This window comes from Carcharodon carcharias, chromosome 20, assembly GCF_017639515.1.
Source record: "Carcharodon carcharias isolate sCarCar2 chromosome 20, sCarCar2.pri, whole genome shotgun sequence".
NCBI classification, from domain to species: Eukaryota; Metazoa; Chordata; class Chondrichthyes; order Lamniformes; family Lamnidae; genus Carcharodon; species Carcharodon carcharias.
Genome location: NC_054486.1, coordinates 82030271 through 82057056, shown reverse-complemented (window position 1 = coordinate 82057056; position 26786 = coordinate 82030271). Strand labels below are relative to the sequence as shown.

At 38.3% G+C, this 26786-nt stretch overlaps 1 protein-coding gene across 3 annotated transcripts; it reads right to left on the bottom strand.

Moving 5' to 3' along the window:
• Positions 1-1477: 1477 nt before the first annotated feature.
• On the bottom strand, positions 1478-26631 carry LOC121292203 (kelch-like protein 28). 3 transcript variants are annotated; one of them, XM_041213882.1, is made up of 7 exons: positions 26518-26631; positions 26345-26403; positions 25667-25837; positions 17970-18868; positions 11369-11812; positions 8550-8758; positions 1478-6062 (listed from the first exon to the last, which is right to left on the bottom strand). In XM_041213882.1, the coding sequence occupies exons 4-7, from the start codon at positions 18866-18868 to the stop codon at positions 5899-5901; spliced, it is 1716 nt and encodes a 571-aa protein (XP_041069816.1). In that variant the 5' UTR covers positions 25667-25837; positions 26345-26403; positions 26518-26631; the 3' UTR covers positions 1478-5898. The 3 variants fall into 3 exon arrangements, with proteins under 3 accessions (XP_041069816.1, XP_041069817.1, XP_041069815.1); XM_041213883.1 differs by lacking the exon at positions 25667-25837; XM_041213881.1 differs by lacking the exons at positions 25667-25837; positions 26518-26631 and having other exon boundaries at positions 26345-26472.
• Positions 26632-26786: the final 155 nt, after the last annotated feature.

The window sequence follows — 26786 nt, the reverse complement described above, 5'->3', positions numbered from 1 at the left end:
ACTGCTCTCTCTCTCAGGTGAAGAATTAGCAGTACTCATCGGAAGATACACAGGGTACAGAATGTATTCGGAGCAGGGGACTTCAATGTCCACCACCAAGAGTGGCTCAGTAACATCTCTACTAACCGAGCCCAAAAGGACTGGACAAACACGAGGCAAAATCCTATTTAAGCTCATCCTCACTAATTGTCACAGATGCATCTGCCCTTGACAGTATTGGCAGGAGTGCCCAACCCACTAAGAATACCTCCCAATGTGGTACTATCACTGTGCCTCACTCTTGTTACCATTAAGTGAAGAGGCTCAAGTGCAAGTAACATTCATGCCTCAAGTGTTAGGCATTAACCATCTCCAACTAGAGAGCACACCATTTCCCTTCGACATTTCAATTGCTGAATTCCCCCACCATCAACATTGTGGGGGTTACAATTGGCCAGAAATTAAACTGGTCATCCACAAATACTGTGGCTACAAGAGCAGGTCAAAGGCAGGAGTAACTCACCTTCTGTCTCCCCAAAGACTGCCCACTATCTACAAAGTATGGCAGGAGTGTGATGAAATACCCCCTACTTGTCTGGATAAGTACAGCTCCAACAACACAAGAAGCTCAACACCATCCAGGACAAAGCAGCCCACTTGATTGGTATCCCTCCACCACCAGGACACAGTGGCTGCAGTGTGTACCATCTACAAAAGGACCTTCCTAACCCATAACTACTACAACCCACAAGGGAAGCAAATGCATGGGAACACCACCAGCTGCAAATTCCCCATCTCACACACCACCTGACTTGTAACAATCACCATTTCCTCATTGTTGCTCAATCAAAATCCTGGAACATGCTCCATAACAGCCCTATGGGTACACCTATACCACAAGGACTGCAGTGGTTCCAGATGGAAGTTCACCACCACTTTCACAAGGGCAATTAGAGATAGGCAATAAATGTCAGCTATTCCAGTGATGCCCACATCCCATGAACAAATGTCACATTACCTAGTGGAAGCTGTGGCTGCTCATTTAAAATCTGATGTTGAATAAGCAGTCTCATAACCCAACAGCAGTGAAGGGGTTGAGCCAGACGTTGGAGAAGTTGAGCTAGATTGTTGTTGTCAACATGCATGTGGAAACTGACTTCATATTTTTGGATGGCATTGCATGGGGCAAAATGTAGATAGTGGGGAATTCCCCACTAGAAAATCAATAAGGTTGCTTTACTATCTGAAATTTCTTTTCATGTGCAGTTTAAAAAACGAGTAAAATGCAAGTAATAATGTACCATGATCTACTCAAAAAGCTCATTAATCTTTACATTGCATTCAAATATGAGCGGTGCATTTTATAGCTAAGTTTTATTTTAGTCAAGCCATCAACTAGACTTGCATCATCTTGTACCGAACATTTGGCAACCAGTGGTACCAAGCCAAGGAGTTGATGAAAGTGGAAAGAGAGAAATGCAAGAAGACACTTTAGAAATGTTTTTGTATGTTTATTTAATAAACCCACAATGGAATACTGTAACAACAGTATTTGACACAGCTGTACCACATGAAAGCGCATGAAATCTGGACACTAAGAAAACTGAGCTCAAATGATAATGTGAAATAGTCCTTCAGCACTTTTGTTCATATAACAAAAAAAAGAGCAGGCAAGACAATTGTCAGACTGTAAACAAAAGATTCCTGCCATTTGCAGGTACAGAGCATATAACTACACACTCCAATACAATTTAACATTTAACCATTTACAATGTCATTCCCTCATGAGTCTAAATAGTTTTACCTTACCATTCATTTACAAAGATTGAGTTTCACTCAAAAAAAATATACTAGTCTGGTTTTGCTAGAGGATAGCACTGAGTATAAGGCAGTTATGAAAAATAATCCAGTTCTTCAAATATGAAGTTAAAAATTTTAAGGCAAGCTATGAAATCAGTAATGACTATAGCCAAGCCTCTGGCCCTTTCCAATTTACAATTAACTTTCATTTATAAGCTTTCCTAATTATCCAGCGTGTATCATCATAATATAAACTGAAGTGTTATTTTAGGCCATTCATTAAAAGGTTCAAATCTTTCAATTTAAATTGTGAATACTGCAAATGACTCCACCCATCAGAGATTTCACAAAGGTTTGTGAGCATGAAGATCAGATGTCATTATTTTCATAAATTTGATAATTAAATGAATGGAACAAATTTGGATATGGTAAAGGACTGATGAACTATTAAGAGCTAAACTATCCAAACTATCACCCTTAGTTAAAATAATCTAAAAAACAGAACATCTGTAACTACACGTTTTGTCAATCAAAAAATACCAAAATTGTTCATCTGTAGCTTGCTTGGATGTAAGCCTCCCACTGTGTCCAAGACATAGGATCATTAACATTGCATCCAATTACATCCTTTTCCATGTCCATTTTGTCAGCAAAAAAAATTTTCAAAAGAGGAAACACAGCATATAGAAACTTAATAATAACACACCAATAGGTCAGTAATTTGTGTAAGTTGTAGTATCCAAAAAATTAGGCTGTGCATTTCATACACCACTGGTCAAAAAGGAAAAAACTTCCTCTTGGTATGAAAGATCATCAGGAGATGGGGCAACCTCGATCACAACAAATGATTAAAAAGTTTTCATTCTAAAAATACATTTTTAGGTTATGACCAATATATACATATTTTTAAAATATCACATCTGAATTGATTGCATCACTCTGAGTATTTCCCAAAACTAAAGACAAGTTTTGATTTGTGCACAATGTCCTTTTAGTAAATGCTCATTTTTGCACTTGTAATCAACTTATCAGGTACTGAAATTTCTTTGTATACCAGAACTGGATAATTCAGGAGAGTATGATGCTAACAAAATTCTCTAATTTCATTGTGAAAGAAGCTGAAAGCCATATTTATAAGTTGGAGAATCAAGGGTATTGCAAAAACGACAGTTGCTATATCCTATTAACAGGTTGCTTACGGAGTTTATTCTGCGACCCAGTCAACCAAGTAGTCAGAAATCTACTCCAGAGGCTAAATGATAATGTTCCAAGTTAGATCTTTTAAAGTATATAGCAAAATAGAAGCATGACATATTTGACATGCCAGACACCAGAATTTCAGAATCATTGCATCATAGCTCAAGTTAAATTGTTACTGAACTAGTGGAAGGACATAATGTAACAAAAAAAATGTAAACTGAAACATTTCCAACTATATTTGTAGAGCAAGGAGACAAATATTTTAAATTACAATTGGATCTACACTTTTCATTATAGTGTAAAATCTACCCTTTGCACATTCTTTATACCAAATAGAAAATGGAGTTTTTTTTCAAAAATGTGTATCTTTTTAAAAAAAAATCGTTAGTTTTGGCCAGTTATATTTGAAACTATAACAATTTTCTCAAATCCCATCACTGACAGTAATTATTGCTATAACATCAGCTACTGTCATCAGAAGTAACACTTGTGCCACTAAACCAGCAGGATGTGTCAGTTGCCAAGCCTCTGGGACTACGCTTGTTTTGGTGGGCTTTGCTAGTTTATTTGCTGTAGGTTCAGTGTACATTAAATTACACTGTCATTTGTGGAACAAAATGCATGTCATCTTGTTTTACTTTTATTTGGAAGTATGGAAGGACACGGAGAGATGCAATTTTATATCTACACAAGGAACACAAGTGTAAATTTTACTGTACACACTTCACTGATAGATGCTATATTTACAGAGCACAATGGTAGTTCCATAAAGCAATCCATCCTTTAATTTACATAAGTATAAATTACACCTAATAAAAAAGCCATATAAAAATGTTATTGCACCATTTTATTCAAAATACCAAACATTTGAAGCCTTCACTCTCAAGGTCTAGAAACTTCCAGAGGGTTAGGATAGAAACTAACTACAGTAGCATGATGATTCAGCGTGATCTGAAACACTAATGTGTGTACACAGACGTGTGTTCATGCGGTCTCAAACCATTGACTTTTCCAATCAGAACTGAAATATACAACTTGTGTACAAACATTGTGCTGGCACTTTGCTGATCTGGTAAAAACATACTAACTGTAGCTGTAATCAAACTTCTGCCAAAATTACGCAAATTATTTTTTGCAGAATAAGAACAGAGGAAAAGCTGCAGTATTTAATAGAGAGATAATATTTGTAATGTTTTCAAATAGTGCAGTTTGTTTTCACAGAGTTTAGCTATCAAAAAAAAACATTATTGAGGTGTATCACTAAATCATCAGTTTGGTTGTTTAAAATTCCTTGGCAGAACCTGTCAACTCTACAAATGTGCTTCCTCTGCTGGAACATATTTCAAAACTCAGTTAATGTCTAACTTTTCTTGCATTACGTACTTCAATATCTTCCTGTATATCAGCATAGAGTACATTCTAAACAGCCAAAAACAAGAAGTATTTTTCATGCAAGATACTGCAGCTTTGAGATGAGAATGGAAAGTGACACATTGATGTTGTAGATACAAAAGGTAACTTGGCAGTGAACGTAAAAATTTGGCAACAAAAGTTAACAAAAAGAGGTCCACACACACATTGGCAGTGAGGAAATCATATATCATGTAAAGCAGATGGTAACAATGAACAGCTGAACTATTAACCCACCCTTACAACGTTAATCACTTCAACTGGAGTCTAAAAGCATCAAGGTTAGGGTTCAAAAAAGCACTGAAAACTCATTATACAAACTATTCCTTCACTCCAGCTTTGATTGCTCAGAGGTACATACAAGTCCTACTAACAAAACCATTGGAGTAAAAATATTCAAAATAATTCATGAGCAGACATATTATAAAATAAACATATGCAATATCTGTGTCCTGAATCCTAGGATAGCACCAGTTACTAAATCTAATTATTCTCCCTCAACAGCAGCTGTAGAATATTACAAAGGATCACATCAACAAACCCAACACCTGCTCATTAGAGCTGAAAAAAAATGGCAGTTACAAATATTGAAATTTCAGTACTGATTAAAATAAATCATTGAAGCCCATATTCAAAATCTATTAAGTAATTATCTAAAATCAGAATTGGTGTTCCTATGCTATGTTCTGCAAATACAGGCTTGTAACCAGAAGTTCAGAACTTCAAAAACTCATTAGCAAGCTATGAAAGTACCAATCGCAACTTCATATACCCCAATTAAGATCCCTTTTTAGCTATTCATTTCCGTTTAGTCCCTTTGAATAACAGATCAAATATTAAATATTAACAGCTGATCTTATTATGGTTCTGTTGGAGATTGTCAAAGGAACAATCATACACAAAATGTTTGTAGCATGTTACACATTACTATTAATGGATCATTCCAATCCTAGCTATTACATAAATCACATTACACAATACAAGCAAGCACACAATGGGAAGTTGTATCGAATTCAAAAATTGAGTAACAGATATGCAGCCCTTAAGTACAAATTTTCTTACTGTGAAGCACTGATGTTAAATAGAACACGATAAATGCAATGGACATACATTGCACAAAACAGACATGGACTCTTCAAGTTGCATACATACAATGGGTTGATTATTGGTTTTGAATGTGTGATCCTTTATGATTAAAATGAGGAAGGATGGAGGTAACAGCTAGTTAAAATGGAGGGGAATGTTTATAAGGTGGAAAAGCTAGAGCTCTGGTTAGCCCTGGCTGTTTCAGGCATCAGTTTTTCTTCCCCGCAAATGTACAATCATACAATATAACCAACTCAATCGAAAATATGAATGAATACTTTCTGCGCAGTAAAAACCAACAGTAGCAGCCAAGTTTCTCAGTAAAACCCAACAGATTGAGGAGCTGCACAGTTTCAGCATAATTGGTCATCTTGCCATGCAGGATTTATTACCACAGTACATCCTTCATAATCAAGTCAACTGTCAAAATGCAGTCAGCCCAAAGTTGCATCGGCATGACAACATGCCAGCAAAGTCTGACCAGGTATCTAAGGTTGGGTCGTACCTCTGCACCATATTCAGGTATGATGACCCTGAGTGACCTCCCACCACATAGAGGTAGTTGTCTACAATGGCTGCACCAACTCCTGTCATTGGGAGGAAATAAAAATACATTTGATCAAAACAAACTCTAAAACAGATGGAACAATAAAACAAAAATTGTACATTTAAAAGATTTGCAAGGAAATTGCAAAGTTGCAAAAACTATGGAGTAGCAGTAATATGGGACATTAATTATCTTAAGAGACTGGCATAGTAATAGTGTAAAAGGAAGTGTTTCTGAATTGCGCAAAGGAGAATTTTCTGGCCAGTATGTTTCTGGCCCAATGAGGAAGGAGGCATTGCAAGATTGATTAAGCAGATCAAGTGTCAATTGAAAAACATTTAGGGAACAGTGATTATAGTATATGGTTTATAGTAGCCTTGGAAAGGGACAAGATGCAATCTAGAGTAAAAATACTTAACTGGAGCAGGACCAATATCAGTGGGGTGAGAATGGATCTGTCCCAGGTAAACTGGAATCAAAAATTGGCAGGCAAAACTGCAATGGAACAAAGGCTGCCTTGGTTTGTGTACTTTCAAAACGCATTCCCACAAGGAAGAAATGCAGGGCAAGCAATGCCAGAGCTCCCTGGATGACAGAAGCAATAAAGTGAGATGAAGCAGAAAAAGGTGTATATGATAGATTTCAGGTTGATAATACAAGTGAGGACAAGGCCAAACACAAAGTTCAGAGCAGAAGTAGAAAGGAAAGAAGAGACAGAGAGTATGAGAAGTGACTAGCAGCTAAAATGAAAGAGAATACAAAAGTTTTCTATAAAAAGTAGGGTGGTGAAAAGGAGGGGTGGGGTAGGGACCAAAAAGAGGACATAGCCCCTCTGCCTCCATGCCTGAGGTACTAAAGTACCACCTCACATTTGTCTTTACCAAGGAAGAAGATACTGCGAAAGACAGTGAAAGGGGAGGTAGCTGAAATGCTGGATGGACTAAAATTAAGAGTAAATATTAGAAAGACTGACTGTACTTAAATAGTTGAGAAATCACCAGGACTAGATGGGATGCTTCTGAGAATACTGAGAGAAATAAGGATGGAAATCGCAAAGGGTACTGACCATAATCTTCCAATCCTCCTTAGATACATATTAGAGGACTGGAGAATTGCAAATGTTATACTTTTGTTCAAAAAAATGGGGCAAGAATGAACTCAGCAACTGTAAGCCAATCAGTTTAACCTCAGTGGTGGGAAAACGTTTAGAAGTGATAATCTAGGGCAAATATAAGTCACATGGACAAGTGTGGATCAATTAAGGAAAGCCAGTATGGATTTGTTAATGGAAAATCCAGTGGAACTAACTTGATTGAGTTTTTTGATGAAGTAACAGAAAGGGTGATGTGGACTTCCAAAAGGCATTTGATAAAGTGCCACATAACAAATTGAAGACCATAGAATAACAGGGAAAGTAGCAGCATGGATACAAAGTTGGCTGAGTGACAGGAAACAGTAATGGTCAACAGCTGCTTTATGGAGCTGAGGAGGTATACAGTAGGGTTCCCCAAGAGTTCATACAAGATCCACTGCTTTTCCTGATACATATTAATGACCTAGACTTGGGCGTGCATGGAGCAATTTCAAATTTTGCAGATGACAAAACTTGTAAGTATTGTGAACTGTGAGGAGGATAAATGTCAAGAGGGCACAGGTTGGTGGAATGGGCAAACAAGTGACAGATGAAATTTAATGCAGAGATGTGTGAAGTGTTATAACAATATAAAATAAAGGGCACAATCCTAAAGGGGTGCAGAGAGAACTGGGATATGTGTATACAAATCATTGAAGGGGGCAGGGCAGGTTGAATAAGTGGTTAAAAACGCACATGAGATCCTGGGCTTTAAAATAGAGGCACAGGGTACAAAAGCAAATAAATTATGAACCACCTTTATAAAAACACTATTTTAGCCTCAACGGGTGTGCTGTGTCCAGTTCTGGGCACTACAGTTTAAGAAGTATATGGAGAGGTGCAGAAGAGATTTACGAGAATGATTCCAGGGATGAGACACGACAGTTGTGTAGTTAGATTAGAGAAGAAAAGGTTAAGAGGACACTTGATAGAAATGTTCAAAGTCACAAAAGGGTCTAGACAGAGTAGATAGGGAGAAACTGTTCCCATTGGTTCCCAAAAGTTGAGAACAAGAGGACACTGTTTTAAGCTGATTGGTAAAAAAACCAACGTGGAGTGGTTCTGATCTGGAATGTATTACCTGAGAGTGTGGTGGAGGCTAATTCAATTGTGGCTTTCAAAGGGGAATTGGCTAAGCTTCTGAAGAGAAATAATTTGCAGGGTTACAGTAAAAGGGCAGGGAATTGGAACTAGCAGAGTTACTCATGCTGAGAGCTGGCATGGACATGACAGGCTGAAGGTCTCCTTCTGTGCTGTGACCATTCTATGATTCTCTCTCACAACTGTAACAATTTCATTAAACCATAAATTATCTTTTAACAAAATTGAAGAAAAACTGCATACATCAGTTGTAGTCACAAGACACCATCTGGGACTATGTAAATACTCATTTACCTGTTCTAGGATCACTCATCGGCCTGCATAAGGTCCACTGATTTTGGTGGGGTTCATATCTCTCAACACTTTGCAAGTGTGACACACCATTGTGTCCACCAACGACAAAGATGAATCCAAGCATCGAACCAACACCAAAGTTAATTCTTTTATCAGCCATTGGAGCCACCATCTCCCAGGAATCTTTGCTTGGATCATAACGCTCCACACTAATTTTACAATCAGAAGTAAAAAAACATATAAGTAGTTCAAATTCCACTTGCTCCATAAATGACAAGAATCGTGTACAGGAAACTCAAATTAGATAACAAGTACATGGAGCTGCCCAAAAGACTAGTTCAACAGTTTAATAACCATAGCCGATTTCAAAGCTTTAAAGAAAAAAAGGATGGAGAGTGGGGAATGAAATGGCAGTGTAAAACTTTTAACTCCCCTATCAATTTTACCACTTATTCATGATCTCCTGAAGGTAGTGACTGATGCTAGAACATTTCATAGATGCCAGAGGCTCTTTAGAACTTGCACATTTGAGCCCAGTTAGCAAGTGATGACAGCTTTTTGACTACAGAGGATGTCATTAGTTAGCAATCAAGCAAGAAAACCAGATCAGATTTTCTCCCCTTCTTTCTAACCCAGGGAATACAAAGGTTAATTTCAGTGCCCCAACACGTCTTGGCTAAGATCAGCTAATTCCGCAGATGCCAGAGATCAAATCAGGATCTTCCTGAACTGTATAGTTCAGTATTGCAACACTAGGTTACATGTCAGGTCATCAAGGGTAGGTCCCAAATATGTTTTATACGTGAAACATGATAGTCAAGTAGTTCTATCGACAATGTATATACTATTAGCTTAGATAATTCCTTTCAAAGCTTAAGTTGCGTATTTACAAAGTTTCAAGATCAGAAATATAGTCATCACTGCTCTAAATATGGAAGTTTGCAGTTAAAATACTTAATATTTTATTCCTCCATAAATTGCTCAGATCAAATATATCTTGTATCTTAGTATCCACAGTTTTAGCACTCAGTCATCCAAAGGAGAATATTTTTCCCCTTGAATCCTGATACCACAAAAACTGAATCCAGAATCTTTTCAGTAAACAGTAACTCCTTAGTCCTTCTCATTGTATGGGGGCTTTGGGCAGCAGGTCAGGGTTAGTTTTACAAAAAACTTTATGTGTTTAAAATATATGCACAATCATACATAAACAAAATTTAAGTATTTAAACATGCTATCAGGAAAAACAAAACAATTTCAAAGGAACTTTTCAGACATAACACTGTAGAAAATAAGGCTAAAGAACAGGGATAGAATAACTTAAAGACAACATTCTGAAAGGTGTCAGGATTTTAAGATTAAAAACTCAGTTTCAGGTTTATAAATTTCATATTTTTTGGGGGGGGGGGCGGTTTCTACTTTAAAAAAGTGAATGGTATTAGTGCTAGGCAAATTACTACTTTCCCAGTTTTTGGCAGCTAAAGCATCAATTTCAAGGACTCAGATGTACAATGCAGGTCTATTGTCTCAAAACATCCGTTAAGTATAACGTAAGAAATGTATCATGAATTTTCCTTTTTTTAAAATGAGCTATGTTTAAAGTGATCTAGCGAGATTGCCAATTTATTGCTAAATTGTGGGCAGTTTTGCGTTCACTCAGACTGTCTGCATTTAAACCTAGATCCTAGAAACAATGAGTAATTTTGCATTCATTAAGGAACATACAAAACAGAGAAATTGTATAGCAAAAAATCGAAACGTCAGGACATTGGACAAATAGGAATTATGTTATTAAAAATGATGTCCAGTCATTTACATAAAAAAAACCATACCTGTAATTTTTGGCAGAAACACTTGGTTTAAAAAAATCACTGTGGAAAGAAATTACATTCCAGCCTGTTCTCCATATTTAAATTGGGATCTAATTAGTTTAAATAATGATCAATTGTAGAAATATTTCTGTACATAAAATTTTGTGCAATATTTCAAATTGCAACAATTTGGTCATTAGAAAGGCAGGCAAATTTATTTTGCCCAAGAAATTGGGTACTACACAAACTACTGGCCTCCTGGGGTTTAATATGTGGAAATTGTTTCTATTAGTTATTTCATTATTCTTTGAAAAGTCCAAAACTTAAAACATTTAAGATTAAAAAGGTCACAAAGTAATATTTTGTTAGAATGTGAAATGTGGTCGATTAATTTCTGAAATTTGGAAAGTTTTCCAAATACCACTACTTGGCACAACAAATGTTCCCAAGTAACAGTACTGTAGTCTTACTTCAAAAGTTCATCATTAGGTTTGACCACACAAGTCCATCTGATGATTTAGTCAGTGAAGATATGACCTAATAAAGGACAAAATACAAAAATTTAAAGAACAGAAACTTGGGAGGTTTTATTCCTGACACATGTGGAGTTAGCTAATCTCAGGTCAGCATGGGCTGTGCAGGGTTTCCATTCTTGTTCACTATTCAATAATTGCTGCTCGATAAGATTGAATGAGATGTGAAGGGCCAAGTTAAGACAAGATGAATCACCATGCAGAAATTTGTGTCAAGCAATTACACAGGAAGAACCACCAATTGGGCAGTGTACAGAGGGACTACCGGTGCTGTAACAGAGCAAGGCTCAGCACCTTCATCAGAGAGAGAAAATTTTGGAACAAAAGAGGAGATTTTAGTTTAATGAATTACAATACATTTTTTGAAATTTCTTCTGGGAAGTTCCTACTTCACTTTCAAAGTAATTGTATTTGTTGAGAGCAAATGGAAGTTTAAAATATTGTATCCTATGTAACAAAAATTATACAGTTTTACCTGTTCATGTGAGCAGGACCATATCCTCCTATAGCATATATCATTCCGTCTAAAACTGCAGCTGCAAAACAGCTTCGACTTTTCCCCATGGGTGCAACTGGCTGCCACTTTTTGATTTTAGGAATGTATTTTTCCACAGATTGTAAGTAGTTCTCTCCATCATAACCACCTATTGCATACAGTTCGCCTGCTAATACTGCCACTCCGAGAGTGCTTCGACACTCGTTCATTCTTTCTATAGATGTCCACTTATTTGTCTCCGGATTCCAACCTTCCACCAAATTCTCATGCTTCCGATAATTGATGCCTTGCTGAATGTGGGTTGCAATTCCTCCTACGACATACAGTTTCTGATCGACAACAGCAACTCCACATTCATAGCGTGGACTACTAAGTGGTGCCAGACCTGTCCAGGAATCTGTCTGAGGGAAGTACATCTCCACACTGCAGCAGGGATGGAGAAAGAAAAAATGGAGTTAATCTTACAGCAACATTTATATATTGCCTTTAGGAAAATGTCTCAAGGCAATTCACAAAAGTGTAATAGACAAAAATTGATAGAGACAAAGGAGATATTAAGACATGAGTAAAAACATGGTCAAAGAAGACAGAGAGAGACATAGCGAGAAAGAGAGGAAACAAAACAGACAGAAGACAAAGGAGGCAGGGACACACACACAGACACACCCCCTCCTGGACATAGCCACACCAAACCCAGAACTTTTTGTATTGAATACACAACAACAATTTGCATTTATCTAGTGCACTTAACGTAGTAAAACATCCCATGGAATTTCACAGGAGCATTATCAAACAAAATTGATCAGCCACATAGGGAGATACTAGAACAATGACCATACTGGTCAGCTTAAAAAGGAGAATTTTAAAATCAGCGAGTAGAGAGGTGGAGAGGATTAGGGAGGAAATTTCAGAGCTTAGGGCCTAGGCAGCTAAAGACATGGCAACCAATGCTGAAGCGATTCACATGAGGCAAGAATTGTTTGGATGGGGATCTATGGCTTATGGAATTAGAGATAGTTACAAATGACAGAGGGGCATAGCCATGGGAGAATTTGAGAATGAGAATTATAGAATTGAGGCATTGCCAATAAAAGGTCCTCAAGCATGGGGTGAACAGGGCTTGTTGAGAGTTACAACATGGGCAGCAGAATATTAGGATACAGGCAGCAGTTTGGATGAGCTTAAGTTTCTGAAGGTGGAAGAAAGGCTGGCTAGGAGGCAATTGGAATAGTCAAGTCTAGAGGTAGAGGTAACAATGACATGGATGAGCGGAGGCTAGGGTGGAGTTAGGCAATATTATGGAGGTAGAACTATGACAGACAACTCAGGAGTGGTAGATGAGCCTACAAAGAATAGCTTCAAAAGCAAACCAACTTAATATTCTAAACATACAAGTCTAGTACTGTGTTGTAGTCAACAAATACTTAATCCAGAGGACCTGTGACAAGCTTTTTTTAAAAAGAGGTTCCTGCATGAATGGACGCATTCCATGGTGCTGAGCATCATATTAATACATGCTACTAGTCCACTGCTGCCTGTAAACTATTTCTCCTTTTTATCACAACTGCACCTCAAAGCTTAGGCCTCGAGCATAACATGGACTAAAGAAAGTATTTCTATTGCATGCCTCAGGTTCCTAAGTATTGTGTTGAGATCATGCATTTTTTATGCCACAAAGCTAACTTGCATTGGTACTCTGTAGTCAAAAAGACGAAAGCTCCTGCATCAACACGGTCACAGGGAACTGTGATCAAGCTGCATTTATCACCACCAGGACCCCTGGATATGGAGATGGGAGCAGGCATCCCGAGAAATCCCTGTTGAAGGTGTGTGGAAAAAGCAGTGCACACTTCTGAAACAAAAAAATTGGCATCTCCAACAATGGATTTATGGAGCTTACAAGCAAATGGTTGAGACAGAAAAGTAAAAGTAGCAGCTGGACTATGCTAAAGCATCAAAAAAATTCTCCATTTCAACAAACTGATGGAACAATAGTCAAACAAAACAGGACTGATTTAGTATCATAGCGCTTTATTACACATAGCCAGCCAATCCTGTCTGTTATCTGGTGTTATCTAGGAGCTAAAATATACACTATTAACAGATTTACTTATATGAACTCATTTTTTAATTTATTCGTCCGTGGGATGTGGGCGTCGCTGCCTAGGTCAATATTTATTGCCCATCCCATTGCTTGAGGGCATTTAAGAGCCAACCACATTGGTCACATGGAGGCCAGACCAGCTAAGGACAGATTTCCTTCCCTAAAGGACATCAGTGAACCAGATGGTTTTTTTTTTTTTACAACAATCAATAATGGTTTCATGGTCATCACTAGACTTTTAATTCTAGATTTTTTACTAAATTCAAATTCTACCATCTGCCATGGTGGGATTCAAACCAGGCTATTGCCCTGCATCTTTGGATTACCAATCTAGTGATAATACCATTACGCTACCGCCTCCCATAAGCTTTACTTTTCTGATGTCTCAACCATTTGCCTGTAAGCACCATAAATCCATTGTTGGAGATGCCAAAAAGTTTTTTCCCCAAAAGTACGCACGCTTTTTCCACATATTCAGGATGCCTGCTCCCATATCCATATCCAGGGGCCCTAGTAATGAAATATACAGCTTGGTCACAGTCCTTTGTGACAATGTTGATGCAGGAACTTATGACCATCATTCCAAATTCAACAATCTGAAAAATATAAATATAGCCGTCCCTTGACACAATGATTTTAATGTCATCATGGATGCAATGATACTTTTACATGCTCTCAAATTTTATTTTTTTTTAAAGAATTTTTCAGCTTTAAAATGCTCAACAAAAGTAATGGCTGCATAGCTAAAAGTAGTAAACATAACCTTCTAAGTCTGCTACTGATTAATTTCAATGAATGTATCACCTCCTTAATATGCATTAAACCTGCTGTTCTGGAAAGTAACTGCTATTATTAGTTAGTAGTACAGGGCCCTTTTTAAAAAAAAACTTAGAAAAACTCAGGAACACATTCTTCAATAGCCGATTTTGTGCAAGGAAGTGTGGATTGTAAAATTATCAATTACTTCAAGGCATATGAAAGCTGATAAGGTCAGACAGAGCATGAAATACAATTCAGATATTTTGTGAAGACCTCAAATGACATACACAAATGAATTCCATTCAGCCCCTTATGTCAATAATCCAGAAACACAACATTCCACTGTTCCTTCAATAATGCCTGGTCCTTGAAATGGCCTGTGAAATTGTGGTATTTCTGTTTTGTTAAACCACTCTTCTGTCCCCTCCAACCTCACCTCTAACAATTGTAAGGAACTCATGAACTTCTTTGTCACTTGATTGTCTCAATCTTAATCAACTGCCTCTGCCACACCCCTCCCAAACCTACTTGGTCAAACTTCCTTTAATGCTCCCCACTGTCCTAGTCCTGAACTCACATCTTTATCTGGTTTCTTTTCTATCTCTACTCATGCTCTCTGAGCTTACCTTTTCCAGGAGGCCCACCTCCTGTTCCTCGATCCTATTCCCACGTAACTGATCATATAACTTCCTCTCCTAGCTCCCATGTTAGTCGATATTGTACATGGTTCCCTCTCTTCATATGCTGTACCTCTCTTTAAACTTGCTATCAGCACCCCTCTCATCCAACAAACAACCCTTGCAAATTATCATCCCATCTCCAACCTCCCTTTCCTCTTGAATGTGTGGTCGCCTCCCAAATCCATTCGCATCTTTCCTGGAGCTCCATATTTGAATCCCTCCAATCAGGTTTCCACTTCTGCCATTGTACCAAAATAACTCTCAAAGTTACAAATGACATACTCTGAATGTGACAAAGGTAAACTTTCCTTCCTCATCCTTCTGGACTTGCCTGCAGCCTTTGACACAGTTGACCACACCATCCTCCTCTAACCCTCTCCACTGTTGTCTAGTTGGGTGCGACTGCTTTCACCTGGTTTCATTCTTATATAATCATGGCTAGAGAATAATTTGCAATGGCTTCTCTTTCTGCTCCTCCACTATTACCTCTGGTGTCCCCCAGGGGTCTATCCTTGTCTCCTTCTTATTTGTTATCTACGTCCTTCTCTTTGGCAACATCATCCGAATGCACAGCGTTAGTTTTCACATATACACTGATGACACCCAGCTTGACCTCATCACTGCTCTCAACTCCTCTACTGTTGCTAAATTATCAGGTTGCTTATCCAACATCCAATACTGGATGAACAGAAATTCCTCTAATTAAATATTGGGAAAACAGAAGGCACTGTTTTTGGTCCTCACTCCAAACTCCGTTCCGCAACTACCAACTCCACCCTCTCCCTGGCAACAGTCTGAGATTAAGGCTATTTCCACCCCCATAACATTGCCTGACATCACCACTGTCTCAGCTCATTTCTTGCTGAAAATCTCATCCATGCCCTTGTTACCTCTAGACTGGATTAATCCAAATGTACTCCTGGCTGGTCTTCCACACTTTACCCTCCATAAACTTGAGGTCATCGAAAATTCTGCTGCCCATGTCTTAACTTGCAGCATCCCATTCCCCTATCATCCCTGTGCTCATTAACCTACATTGGCTCCCGATCAAGCAATGTCTTGATTTTAAAATTCTCATCCTTGTTTGCAAATCCCTCCATGGCCTTGCCTCTCCCTATTTCTGTAATCTGTGAATCTATTCCAGAACCACAACCCTCCGAGATATCTGTGCTCCTCTAATTCTGGCCCCTTGTGTTCACCCAATTACAACTGCTCCACCATTGGTGGCCGTGCCTTCAGTTGCCTAGGCCCCAAACTCTGGAATCCCTCCCTACACTTATTAACCTCTTTAGCTCAGTTTTCACCTTTGTCACTCCTTAAAACCTACATCTTTAACCAGGCTTTTGGTCATCAGACCTAATATTTCCTTATATGGTGCCATACTTTGTTTTATAATGCTCCTTTGAAGTATATAAGCCGTTGAACATTTGATTTGGAATTTTCAGTAAACAATTAAGCTCAGTTTTCAAAATAGTTACTTTTTGGAAATAATTTTAACATTTATGGGTTACAAGCAGTTGTATCTTCCTCTCCCAGAAGAAATATTGCCAGTTTTTGAAAATAGTCCCAAATAGCTGTCATTCATTTTGCATCCAAAGGCGTCTTAAAAGTTACATTTATTACACAATTTGAACCTTCAGGCATGTCCATTTTTCAAAGGTACCCTAGGACCAAAGGCTGATTACTTAACAAGACCGGCTAATAAAAGTTCTAGATAGAATAAATAAAGTATTTAAGGATTTGTAACAAGTCTAATGTTTGCTTAACAGAAGAGGTGTCGAAGAATTTCACTTAAAACAAAATGAATCAGAGGTATAGAAGGTAACTTACACCATTCCAGATATCCGCTTCATGTATATAACTACATACAACTACAATACATAAAGTTAATGCAGGTTTGATAAAGGTGAATGCACACATGAATTTCAACACCTAGGGGGCAATACTGCTACCAGCAAGAGCACATTTTATCTACGTGTTGGACAAACTAGAGAGTTCATGAGCAACGAAATTTGATATTTCTCAGCCTCATAAATAGGGAATGTATTTCCATGATTAGACCTTCCATTCATAACATGGGTCTGTTTACAAATAGAAAACAGAAGTCACGACCAGAGTGGAAAAACAGAATTCTGTCTCAGTGAACAGATACATTTAAATAGAAGCATCTTACAATGTTTCTGGTCAGCTGGGTGTGCAACACAGACACCCATTATGATACAAGTGTAGCATAATTTCCATTCTGCACCAATACTAACTGGCAGTGTAAAATTCCATGGAGTTAAACATCACCCAGATGCAAAAGAGTGTGACTCCCCAAAGACTGTAACCTTGTACTGCACAGAATATACATTAAATACACAGTGTACACATTAAATACAGTTCAAAAATGGTTTACAAAATACTCAGGGAACACTTTTTAAATCTGCTCTACCTGCTAAACAGCAGGGACTCTCCCCTCCACACTAAAAAATTACATTTCTTGGTGTTGTGGGAAAGCACTTTGGAGATAATCAACCTTTCCAAGACCAATAAAATGAGCTGGACTGTCTGGTCCAGTCATATCTTTATTTCATAGATACTTCGCACTTGTGTTTAAAAGCAGGAAAAGTTATGAGATATGTTTATAGCAGATTCAGGGAGCTACCAAATATAGCACAGAAGACAAACATATTGAGTCAATAAACATATCCTTATGCCAAGGACAAATAAAATGAAGGGATGGTGAACAGTGCATACATCTCATTGCATGCTTCTGTACAGGCATTCTTATACAGCAGTATCCTAGCATATAATTGTATTATAGGAAAACATACACTACTGCATTCAGCCAATGGCTTTACAGATGGAGACACTGTACACAATGTGGAATGCTTATATTACATTCTATGATCCGTTACGATAAGAAGTGCACATCTACCAAAATAATACATACAGATAAAATGAGGGAGTTGCTGGATGTTTTCTGCACTCATTATTTCCCCATTATCAGTATAAAAATAAGTGGTGCATGTTAATTTGAACTCGACCTTCTTACCTGTCTAAAGTAGCAAACAGTCCAGTTTTTCCACCCACAGCACACAATACTTTGGGAGCACAACGTGGCCGTGTCAATAACTCAGTCTGATGGGAAAATCTGTGCTCTGGCATAAAATGATACTTAAGTGCTTCATTTAGAAGGTGCTTGCAGGTATGTTCATCACGAATTAACTGATTTGCTTCATATAATCTTGTTAGAAACTTCACACTTAGCAATGGCAATCGGACACAGTGCAACAGCTGAGCCAGATATTTTTGTCTTTCTTGTACATCATATTTAATCCATGACTCCAAAGCATAAAAAACAGACTCCTCAGTCACAACATTCAGACAGTCATTTGAAATTATTTCATCTAACTCTGTGTGATTCAGCTCAAAAAATTCTTCAGTCTGGCATACCTCTTCAAAATTCTGACAAATATATTTGTTGGCAGCAAGGTACAACTCATGGCAACCATAAGTTTCAGCAAACCGGGAAATGCCAATACAGTTGCCAGGATCAAGCTGGCTTTCAAGGAATGTGCAACATTCCTTCAGTACTAGTTTCATTTGAAGCAAATTTGCAGCTGGTAGTAAAGATTCTACTGTATCTTGTGAAATGAATATAGTTCCTGTGTATGCATATTCCACAATAGCCTGCAAAGCAGTTTCATCAATACACTGGAATTCAACCTCAGAGTTTTCATTCTCTGACAGGTTTCCAGTAAACATGGCTTTAAAGTATGGGCTGATGCTAGCCAGCACCACCTTGTGGGCATGGATCTTGACATCTCCAACCCTGAGGATGATGTCGCAGAGCTCACGATGCTGCCGAAGAAGATTCAATCCCTGCAGTAACTGCTCAGAATGTGGATGAGTCAGATTGGCAAGCATGTAGGATTGAGGGGACTGGTCCATCTGAAGGAGAGAATAAAAGATAGTTATCAGCACAAAATTTCCAACTGCAAAAAATTTATCCATACAATATTTCAATTTAACATAAAACATATTCACCACAAATTCAAGAAAATAGATCAAGTTTTTATTTCAATAAAAGCTGCTTCAAACAGTCCATCACCCTTCAAAAGCAAAAAATGAAATTAGGATATTTAGCTCTTGAAGACAGTGATCCAAGGTACATTTTATGGTTACTAAAAGTCTTGCTGCCTATAATTATATAATATAAAACTACTCATACATTAATTTCAGATGGAGTTATTCAGGGATTACTCTGGTGAACAGTTCCTTACATATGGAAACATTTAAGGTGATATTTCAGGATACACAGACTAGATACATTCCAATGAGTAAGAAAAAGTCCAAGGGACAGACACATCATCCGTGGTTAACTAGAAAGGTTAAAGATAGTATCAAACTTCAAAGAAAGCATATAATTGTGTAAAAATAAGTGGAAGATCAGAAGATTGGACAGGGTAATAGAGGTTACTGGGTACGATCTTATAGCCATTACGGAGAGATGGCTATAAGGAGATCAAAGCTGGGAACTAAATATTCAGGGGTACGTGACTTTTCGAAAGGACAGACAGGAAGGAAAGGGTGGTGGGGTAGCTTTGTTAGTACAAGATGGAATCATTTCTTGTTTCAGAAGATTTAGAATCCATATGGTTGGAGGCAAGAAAAAACAAGGGGGAGAAAACACTGGTGGGAGTAGTCTATAGGGGCTCCAACAGTAGCTATGCTGTAGGACAGAAAATAACTCAGGAGATAATGAGGGCATGTAAAAAAAGCAGAACATTAATCATAGGTGACTTTGATCTTAAAGTAGATCGGGAAAATTCAATTGGCAGAGGTAGACACAAGCAAGAATTCATAGTGTATATTTGGGATAGTTTCCTAGAACAATATGTTGTGGATCCAAACATAGGTCATGCTATTTTGGATTTGGTAATGTGTAATGAGGCAGGTCTAATAAATGATCTCAGAGTAAAAGCTAGGAAACAGTGACCATAACATGGTTGAATTTAGCAATCAGTTGAGTGAGAGAAACTTAGGTCGGAAACAATCACGCTATGCTTAAATAAGGGTAATTAGAAACGAATGAGGGCAGAGTTGGCTGGATTGGACTGGGAAAGGAGTTTAGCAGAAAAGGCGGTTGATGGACAATGGTAGACGTTCAAGAAAACAGTTCATGGCTCACAACAAAGATATATCTCAGTGAGGGAGAAGGATTCTAGGAAGGGGATAAACCAGCCATGGTCAACCAAAGAAGCTAAGGATAGTATCAAATTGAAAGAAAAAATATACAATGTGGCAAAGGTTAGTGGTTAACGATCAGTAAAAGCTTCTTTAAATATATAAAAAGGAAGAGAGAGGTCACAGTGAACATAGGCACCTTAGAGAATGAGGATGGGGAAATAATGGGGGACCAGGAAATGACAGAGGAGTTGAATAAATACTTTGCTTCAGTCTTCATGGTAGAAGACACTAATGGCATTCCAAAGATACTAAATAATCAAGGGGCAAAAGTGGGGGGGGAGGGGGAGAGAATAAATACAATAACTATCACCAGAGAAAAAGTACTAGGGAAACTAATGGGGCTGAGGGCCAATAAGTCCCCTGGACCTCTTGGGTTGCATCCTAGGATATTAAAGGATGTAGGTACAGAGATAGTGGGTGCATTGGTAGCAATCTTCCAGGAATCCTTAAATTCTGGAAAAGTCCCAGATGATTGAAAAACTGCCAATGTAACACCCTTATTCAAAAAGGTAGGGAGACAAAAAAAAAACAGGTAACTGGAGGCCAGTTAGCTTAACATCTGTCATTGGGAAAATGTTAGAGTCTATTATAAAGAATGTAATAGCAGAGCATTTAGAAATGCATAATATAATCAAGCAGAGTCAGCATGGCTTCATGAAGGGGAAATCATGCCCGACAAATTTATTAGAATTCTTTGAGGAGGTAACAAGCAGGATAGATAAAGGGGAACCAGCAAATAATATATTTGGATTTCAAAAAGGCGTTCAATAATGTACTGCACATAAAGCCACCTAATAAGATAAGAGCCCATGGCATTGGGGGTAGTATATTAGCATGGATAGAGGATTAGCTAACTAATAGAAGACAGAGAGTTGGGATAAGCGGGGCATATTTGGGATGGCAACCTGTAACTAGTGGAGTGCCACAGGGATCAGTGCTGGGGCCTCAATTATTTACAATATATATTAATGACTTAGATGCAGGAAGTGAATGTACCATCGCTAAGTTTGCAGATGACACAAAAACAGGTGGGAAGGCAAGAGGTGAGGCTGACACAAGGAGTCTACAGAAGGATATAGACAGGTTCAGTGAGTGGCAAAAACTTGGCAGATGGAGTACAATGTGGGAAAATGTGAGGTTATGCACTTTGGCAGGAAGAATAGAGGAGCTGAATATTATTTGAATGGAGAAAGACTGCAGAAAGCTGCAGCACAGAGGGATTTGGGAGTCCTCGTGCATGAATCCCAAAAAGCTAACATACAAGTTCAGCAGATAATAGGGAAGGCAAATGGAATGTTGGCCTTTATTTCAAAGGGAATGGTGTACAAAATAGTGAAGTCTTGCTAAAACTATACAAGGCACTAGTTGGACCATACCTAGAATACTGAACAGTTTTGGTCCCCTTATCTAAGGAAAGATATACTGGCATTGGTGGCAGTCCAGAGAGAGTTCCATAGGTTGATCCTGGGCATGGAGGGATTTTCTTATGAGGAGAGGTTGAGTAGGTTGGGCCTGTACTCATTGGAGTTTAGAAGAATGAGGCGCAACCTTATCGGGGACAGGCACGATGCAGATTTGAGGTTACAATCAGGACAGCCATAATCTTGTTAAATGGTGAAGCAGACTTGAGGGGCCGAATAGCCTAATTGTGGCTCTTTGTTCATTAGTTCATATGTACGTTTTTATAGGCAATCTAGAATATTTCACAAAATAAGTCAATAATTCAAATGACAGCACTGAATATACAGATCCACGAATAGTATTTTTGAATGCATGCTGCTCTTTTATCTTGGTTTAAAATTGATATACGAGACAGTCCCCTCAATAATCCATTCAACTCTCGAAAAAAGTTATATGACTCAGTAACTTTTAAAGGCCAAAGCAGCCCACTTGATTAGCACCTCGTCTTTCAACTTAAACATTCAATTTCCATCACCATGCTCAGTGCCTGCAGTGTGTACCATCTCCAAGATGCACTGCAAAAACTTGCCAAGCCTTCTTCAACAGCACCTGTGACCTCTACCACCTACAAGGACAAATAAAGCAAGCATGACGAGAACAACACCTGCAAGTTCCCCTTCAAGTCACACACCATCCTGACTTGGAAGTATAATCACCATTCTTCACTGTCGCTGGGTCAAAATCCTGGACCTCCCTACCCAATTTTACCTTCACCACACAGATTGTAGCAGCTCAAGGTTCTCCACCATGTTCTCCAGTGCAATTATTGGCAGGCAATAAATGCTGGCCTCACCAGGGGCAGCCACACCCCATGAATGAATAAAAAAAGGTACAAGCAATTCTTGCATCTGTTGGAGAACTTTGAATGGGCAGTTCTCCAATAGGTCTTCCTTTTCCTCAGCTGAGGATCCCCCACCGCGGTTGACAGGCCCCTCAACCATGTCCAACCTATTCCCTGCACTTCTGCCCTCACCCCTTCCTTTCCCTCCCTCCCAGAACCACAATAGGGTTTCCCTTGTCCTCACTTTCCACCCCACCAGCCTCTGCATTCAAAATATCATCCTCTCCCATTTCCACTGACTCCAGCATGATGCCACCACCAAACACATCTTCCCTTCCTTGTCAACTTCCCAAAGGCACCGTTCTCTCTGCGACACCTTCTCACTTCTCAATCACCCCCAATACCTCATCACTTCCCATGCAATCGCAGGAGGTGCAACACCTGCCCCTTTACCTCCTCACCATTCAAGGCTCCGTTTCTATTCTAACTAGTCTTTGTAGCACCAGTTGGTTCAAACCCTTTGCCTTATTTTAACTACAAAAGACGCTAATTACAGGTTTTGAACAATTGACCACAAGTGAAATCATTTACAAGTAATACAAGCAGTGCAGTGGAAGATTAATTCCAATGGTACAGGCAACCTCAATGTTTCTTTCAGCCTTATACTAACTGCACTCAAAATTCTGAAGCCAAAAGAAAAAAAAAACCTGAAAAGGGCCATTAAAACACAGTTTTTTAAAGCAATCTCAAAACAAACAAACTACAATCCCTGAAAGCCTTCTAGCTTTCTAAAAAAGCTCACTACATTGACAGATAACCCCTTCCAGTTGAGTTCAATTATATTATGTAGTTGCTATGTCCATGAACCTCAAAAGATTAAAATACATATTTTAGAGACAGGCACATTACTTTTTTTTAAAAGATAATATTCATTTTTGGAATGTGGGTGTTGCTGGCAAGGTTAGTATTTCTTATAGTAGTTCTGTCGAAGGGTCATGAGGACTCGAAACGTCAACTCTTTTCTTCTCCGCCGATGCTGCCAGAACTGCTGAGTTTTTCCAGGTAATTCTGTTTTTGTTTTGGATTTCCAGCATCTGCAGTTTTTTGTTTTTATCTTTGTATTTCTTACTTATCCTTAGTTCCTCTTGAGAAACTGGAGGTGTACCACCTTAAATTGTTGTAGCCCATCTGACAAAGGTGGCCCCACAATGCAGTTGTTAAGTAGGAAGGTCCTGGATTTTGATCTAGCGACAACCAAGGAACAACAATAAATGCCCAAGTTGGGATAGTCTGTTACTCAGAGGGAAACTTGGAGATGTGGTGCACCCATGCACCAGCTGCACTTGTTCTTCTTGGTGAGGGAGTTTGCAGCTTGAGAGTTGCTGCCGAAGAAACCTTGGTGACTTGCTGTAGTGCATCTGTAGCTAGGTACACACTGCAGCCTGGTAATGGAGATTTAAGCTAGTGAACGAGGGTGCCGATCAAACATACAGCTTTTTTCTGGATAGTCCTGAGCTTCTTCAGACCTGCTGCAACTGCATGGTGCAGTGGGTTAACACTCAATCCTTTCACCACTGAAATATGGATTTGAACCAACTCATGTAAATGTAATCAAGGATTCTTGTTCATTGCAAGGATCTATCAAAATCAATTTAGGTGGTTTCAACCCAGTGTCTATTGCAAATTGGCCAGTAAAACTAGTTTGCAATCTCAATCAGAAAGGGCACAAGGATGGCTAGTTTGGGAAATGGAAGTGTCCCTCTGGTGCAGTAGAAGTGATCTAAGTTTAACATTGATACAGTTATCTAGAACTGAGTAAAGGAAAACTTGCTATGAATGTCACAGTGCTTTTGTTGATCTAGGGATGATTAATTCTAACAGAATTCCAGCAATCTATCTCGGCTATGGTTGACTGGGAAATATTCAATGCTAACAGAATAGTCTAAATAGAAAGTTCTTGCATTATTCAAAGTCCAACACCTCTCACTGTGATAAGCATAAAATTGATCAGAAAGAGAGAGAGAGAGAAATAAAATAAAATAGTGGGATGGCTGAATCTCTTCAGTAAAAGCGAGTCACTAAATAATTGGTCAGTTCCCTTGTCAGCTAATTGTTTACATTCAGCATACTGCAATGCAACAAACCAACAGTAAAATGAAAAACAGCAGATAGAAAGTATAAGGAAAGGTGTCAAAATCGCATTAAGCAACCAGCTTAACTTTCCTAAACAAAAATAGAATAAGCTTCATATTAAATCTAGCCACATAAAGACAAAGACAGATGCATTATGGCAGCAAAAGCTCTTCTTCCCTGCTTTGAACTGAGGCCACCCTCAGAGGCTATTTTCGCACAGTCCCTTTTTCTTGGTTTCACTATAAACTAATTCCAGTTCCTTGTTCAGTTTTCATTTATTTTTCTTAAGTAAATAACCTTTTCAAAACCATCAATCAATTTAGCATTGTTATTGGTGGTTGACATTATAATCTCAACAGTGATAAATACCCAAGGTGTCAAATTTGGGCAACCCGACAATTTTTCTCCTCCTTCCAAATCTTTGACATTGTTCTTCATCCCAGAGCACAAAAAAATCAGGGCTGGTTAATGGAATGCTTCATTTGCAACATTAGGTACAACTTCTCCAATGCGAGGAACACTCCCAAAGGCAAAATAAACTTCAGCTTTCACATTTTTCTACACATACCTATCCTCTTCAAAGTACATTCATGACATTACTTTTACAATGTTACCATATTGTCACTAAACCTACAGCATTAGTAGCAATAGAATATATCTTCTATATTAACTTAAAATTTATCCAACCACAGCCTGCAATTTCAACTTAGTGTTGCACAGCTTAAAATACTTTCCCATTGCACAATTCAAGTTCTAAAGGAAAAAAAAACTACATTGCAATACTGATTTTTGACTACAGAACAAGTGGATGCTGGTTTTGAAATAAGAATATAAATGAAACCAGGGAACCATTAGAAAACATTACTACATAGAGCAATGACTGAAAGTTTGCAAAGAGATTTGGGAAACATTTATCTTTCAACAGCTCTACTCCGACCATTGTGGTACAATTCAGATTTATATCTACAGCCAGAATGCTTCAAGTAAAATGCACCTGATGTTAACTTTATATTTAAAGAGCTTCCTGTCTCACAATATTTTGCTTTCATCATGCACCCAAATTAGCATTTTAAAGAAAGTGAGCTGCGGTAGTTAACATTCAAAATAAGCATATAAGTATCTACCTTAGCTATTCAGGTAGATAGAATGAGATTGTGGTTGATGATCGCCAGTTTCCTCAGTAAAGCAGTTTTGCCCTTTTAAACATTGGTTTCTGATTACAACATATTAGGCAGATAGTATCACTTGCGTGCCATTTGTCGCTGCCTTTTCAACTTTGATGTTCATTTGAAAATCTAATAAGAAAAGTTTGAAGGAACGCTTCAGATCTCTACTCGTTTAACTGCAGTTGCAAACTAAATTATCAGTACAGTAGGCTTTAGGCCATGAATCTGTATTAAATAAACCCAATTCATATTTATGTGTTAGACAAGAGTTTGAGGGTTTATCTAATTAAATAAGGACAATACTTGGAAATTATTTTGAAAGATAAATAGCTTCAAAACTTAAAACAAAAAAGTTCGTACTTTTTAATATGTATAAGTCGCTATGTGGCGTTGGTTTCATTCAAATGTTGAATTTATATTTTAAACTAAGACTAAACAAAAGACAGCTCACGTATAGCCATTTAATTTTGCAATCATATCCTTTAACTTTTAAGAACTTAAACCTTCACTGGAGTTATCCATTGGATTAGGGGCCTGGGCCTGTTACAGATAAATCTCCGACATATCTATTAATAACTGCATTTAATTATAATCTAATTGAAAATATGTGGAATGTAAAATGCATCATAAACTTACCTGATAGATTACGATAATAACCAGCCAAGAAGAAGATGGGCTAACAAATCCCCCAAAACCTATCAAACACAAATACAAAACAGGTGGGGTGTGCGTAATTTCCGGCTAAGATTATTATATTATCAAAATAAAACACGAATAACAGCTGAACGGCAGACCATAAAACATCTTACATGTTTAAAGTCACAACACCCTCACATTTGTCCGAGTTTATGATCTAATTCTTTGCAATTGTAGTCAAGCCGCGAGCACCGAGCAACTCTGGGAATTGCAGTTTTCACGGCAGCTGCGTCACTTTATCAACGGCACCCTTTGGAACTACAATTCCCAGTGTGCATCGGACACAAGGCGAGAGTAAAGCAACCGGGTCGGGGCGTTGACCTCTATTCACCATGGAAGCTTTCGGTATCGAAGGGTTCGTTTTGTTCACGTGACTTGGATT

Excerpts from the sequence above, each read along its gene's own strand:
- LOC121292203 (XM_041213882.1), bottom strand. The coding sequence starts at position 18,868 with ATGGACCAGTCCCCTCAATCCTACATGCTTGCCAATCTGACTCATCCA. Across the intron at positions 11,813-17,969 it reads CTGTTTGCTACTTTAGACAG|TGTGGAGATGTACTTCCCTC; the intron begins GTAAGAAGGTCG and ends TCCCTGCTGCAG. Across the intron at positions 6,063-8,549 it reads GATGAGTGATCCTAGAACAG|GAGTTGGTGCAGCCATTGTA; the intron begins GTAAATGAGTAT and ends TCCCAATGACAG.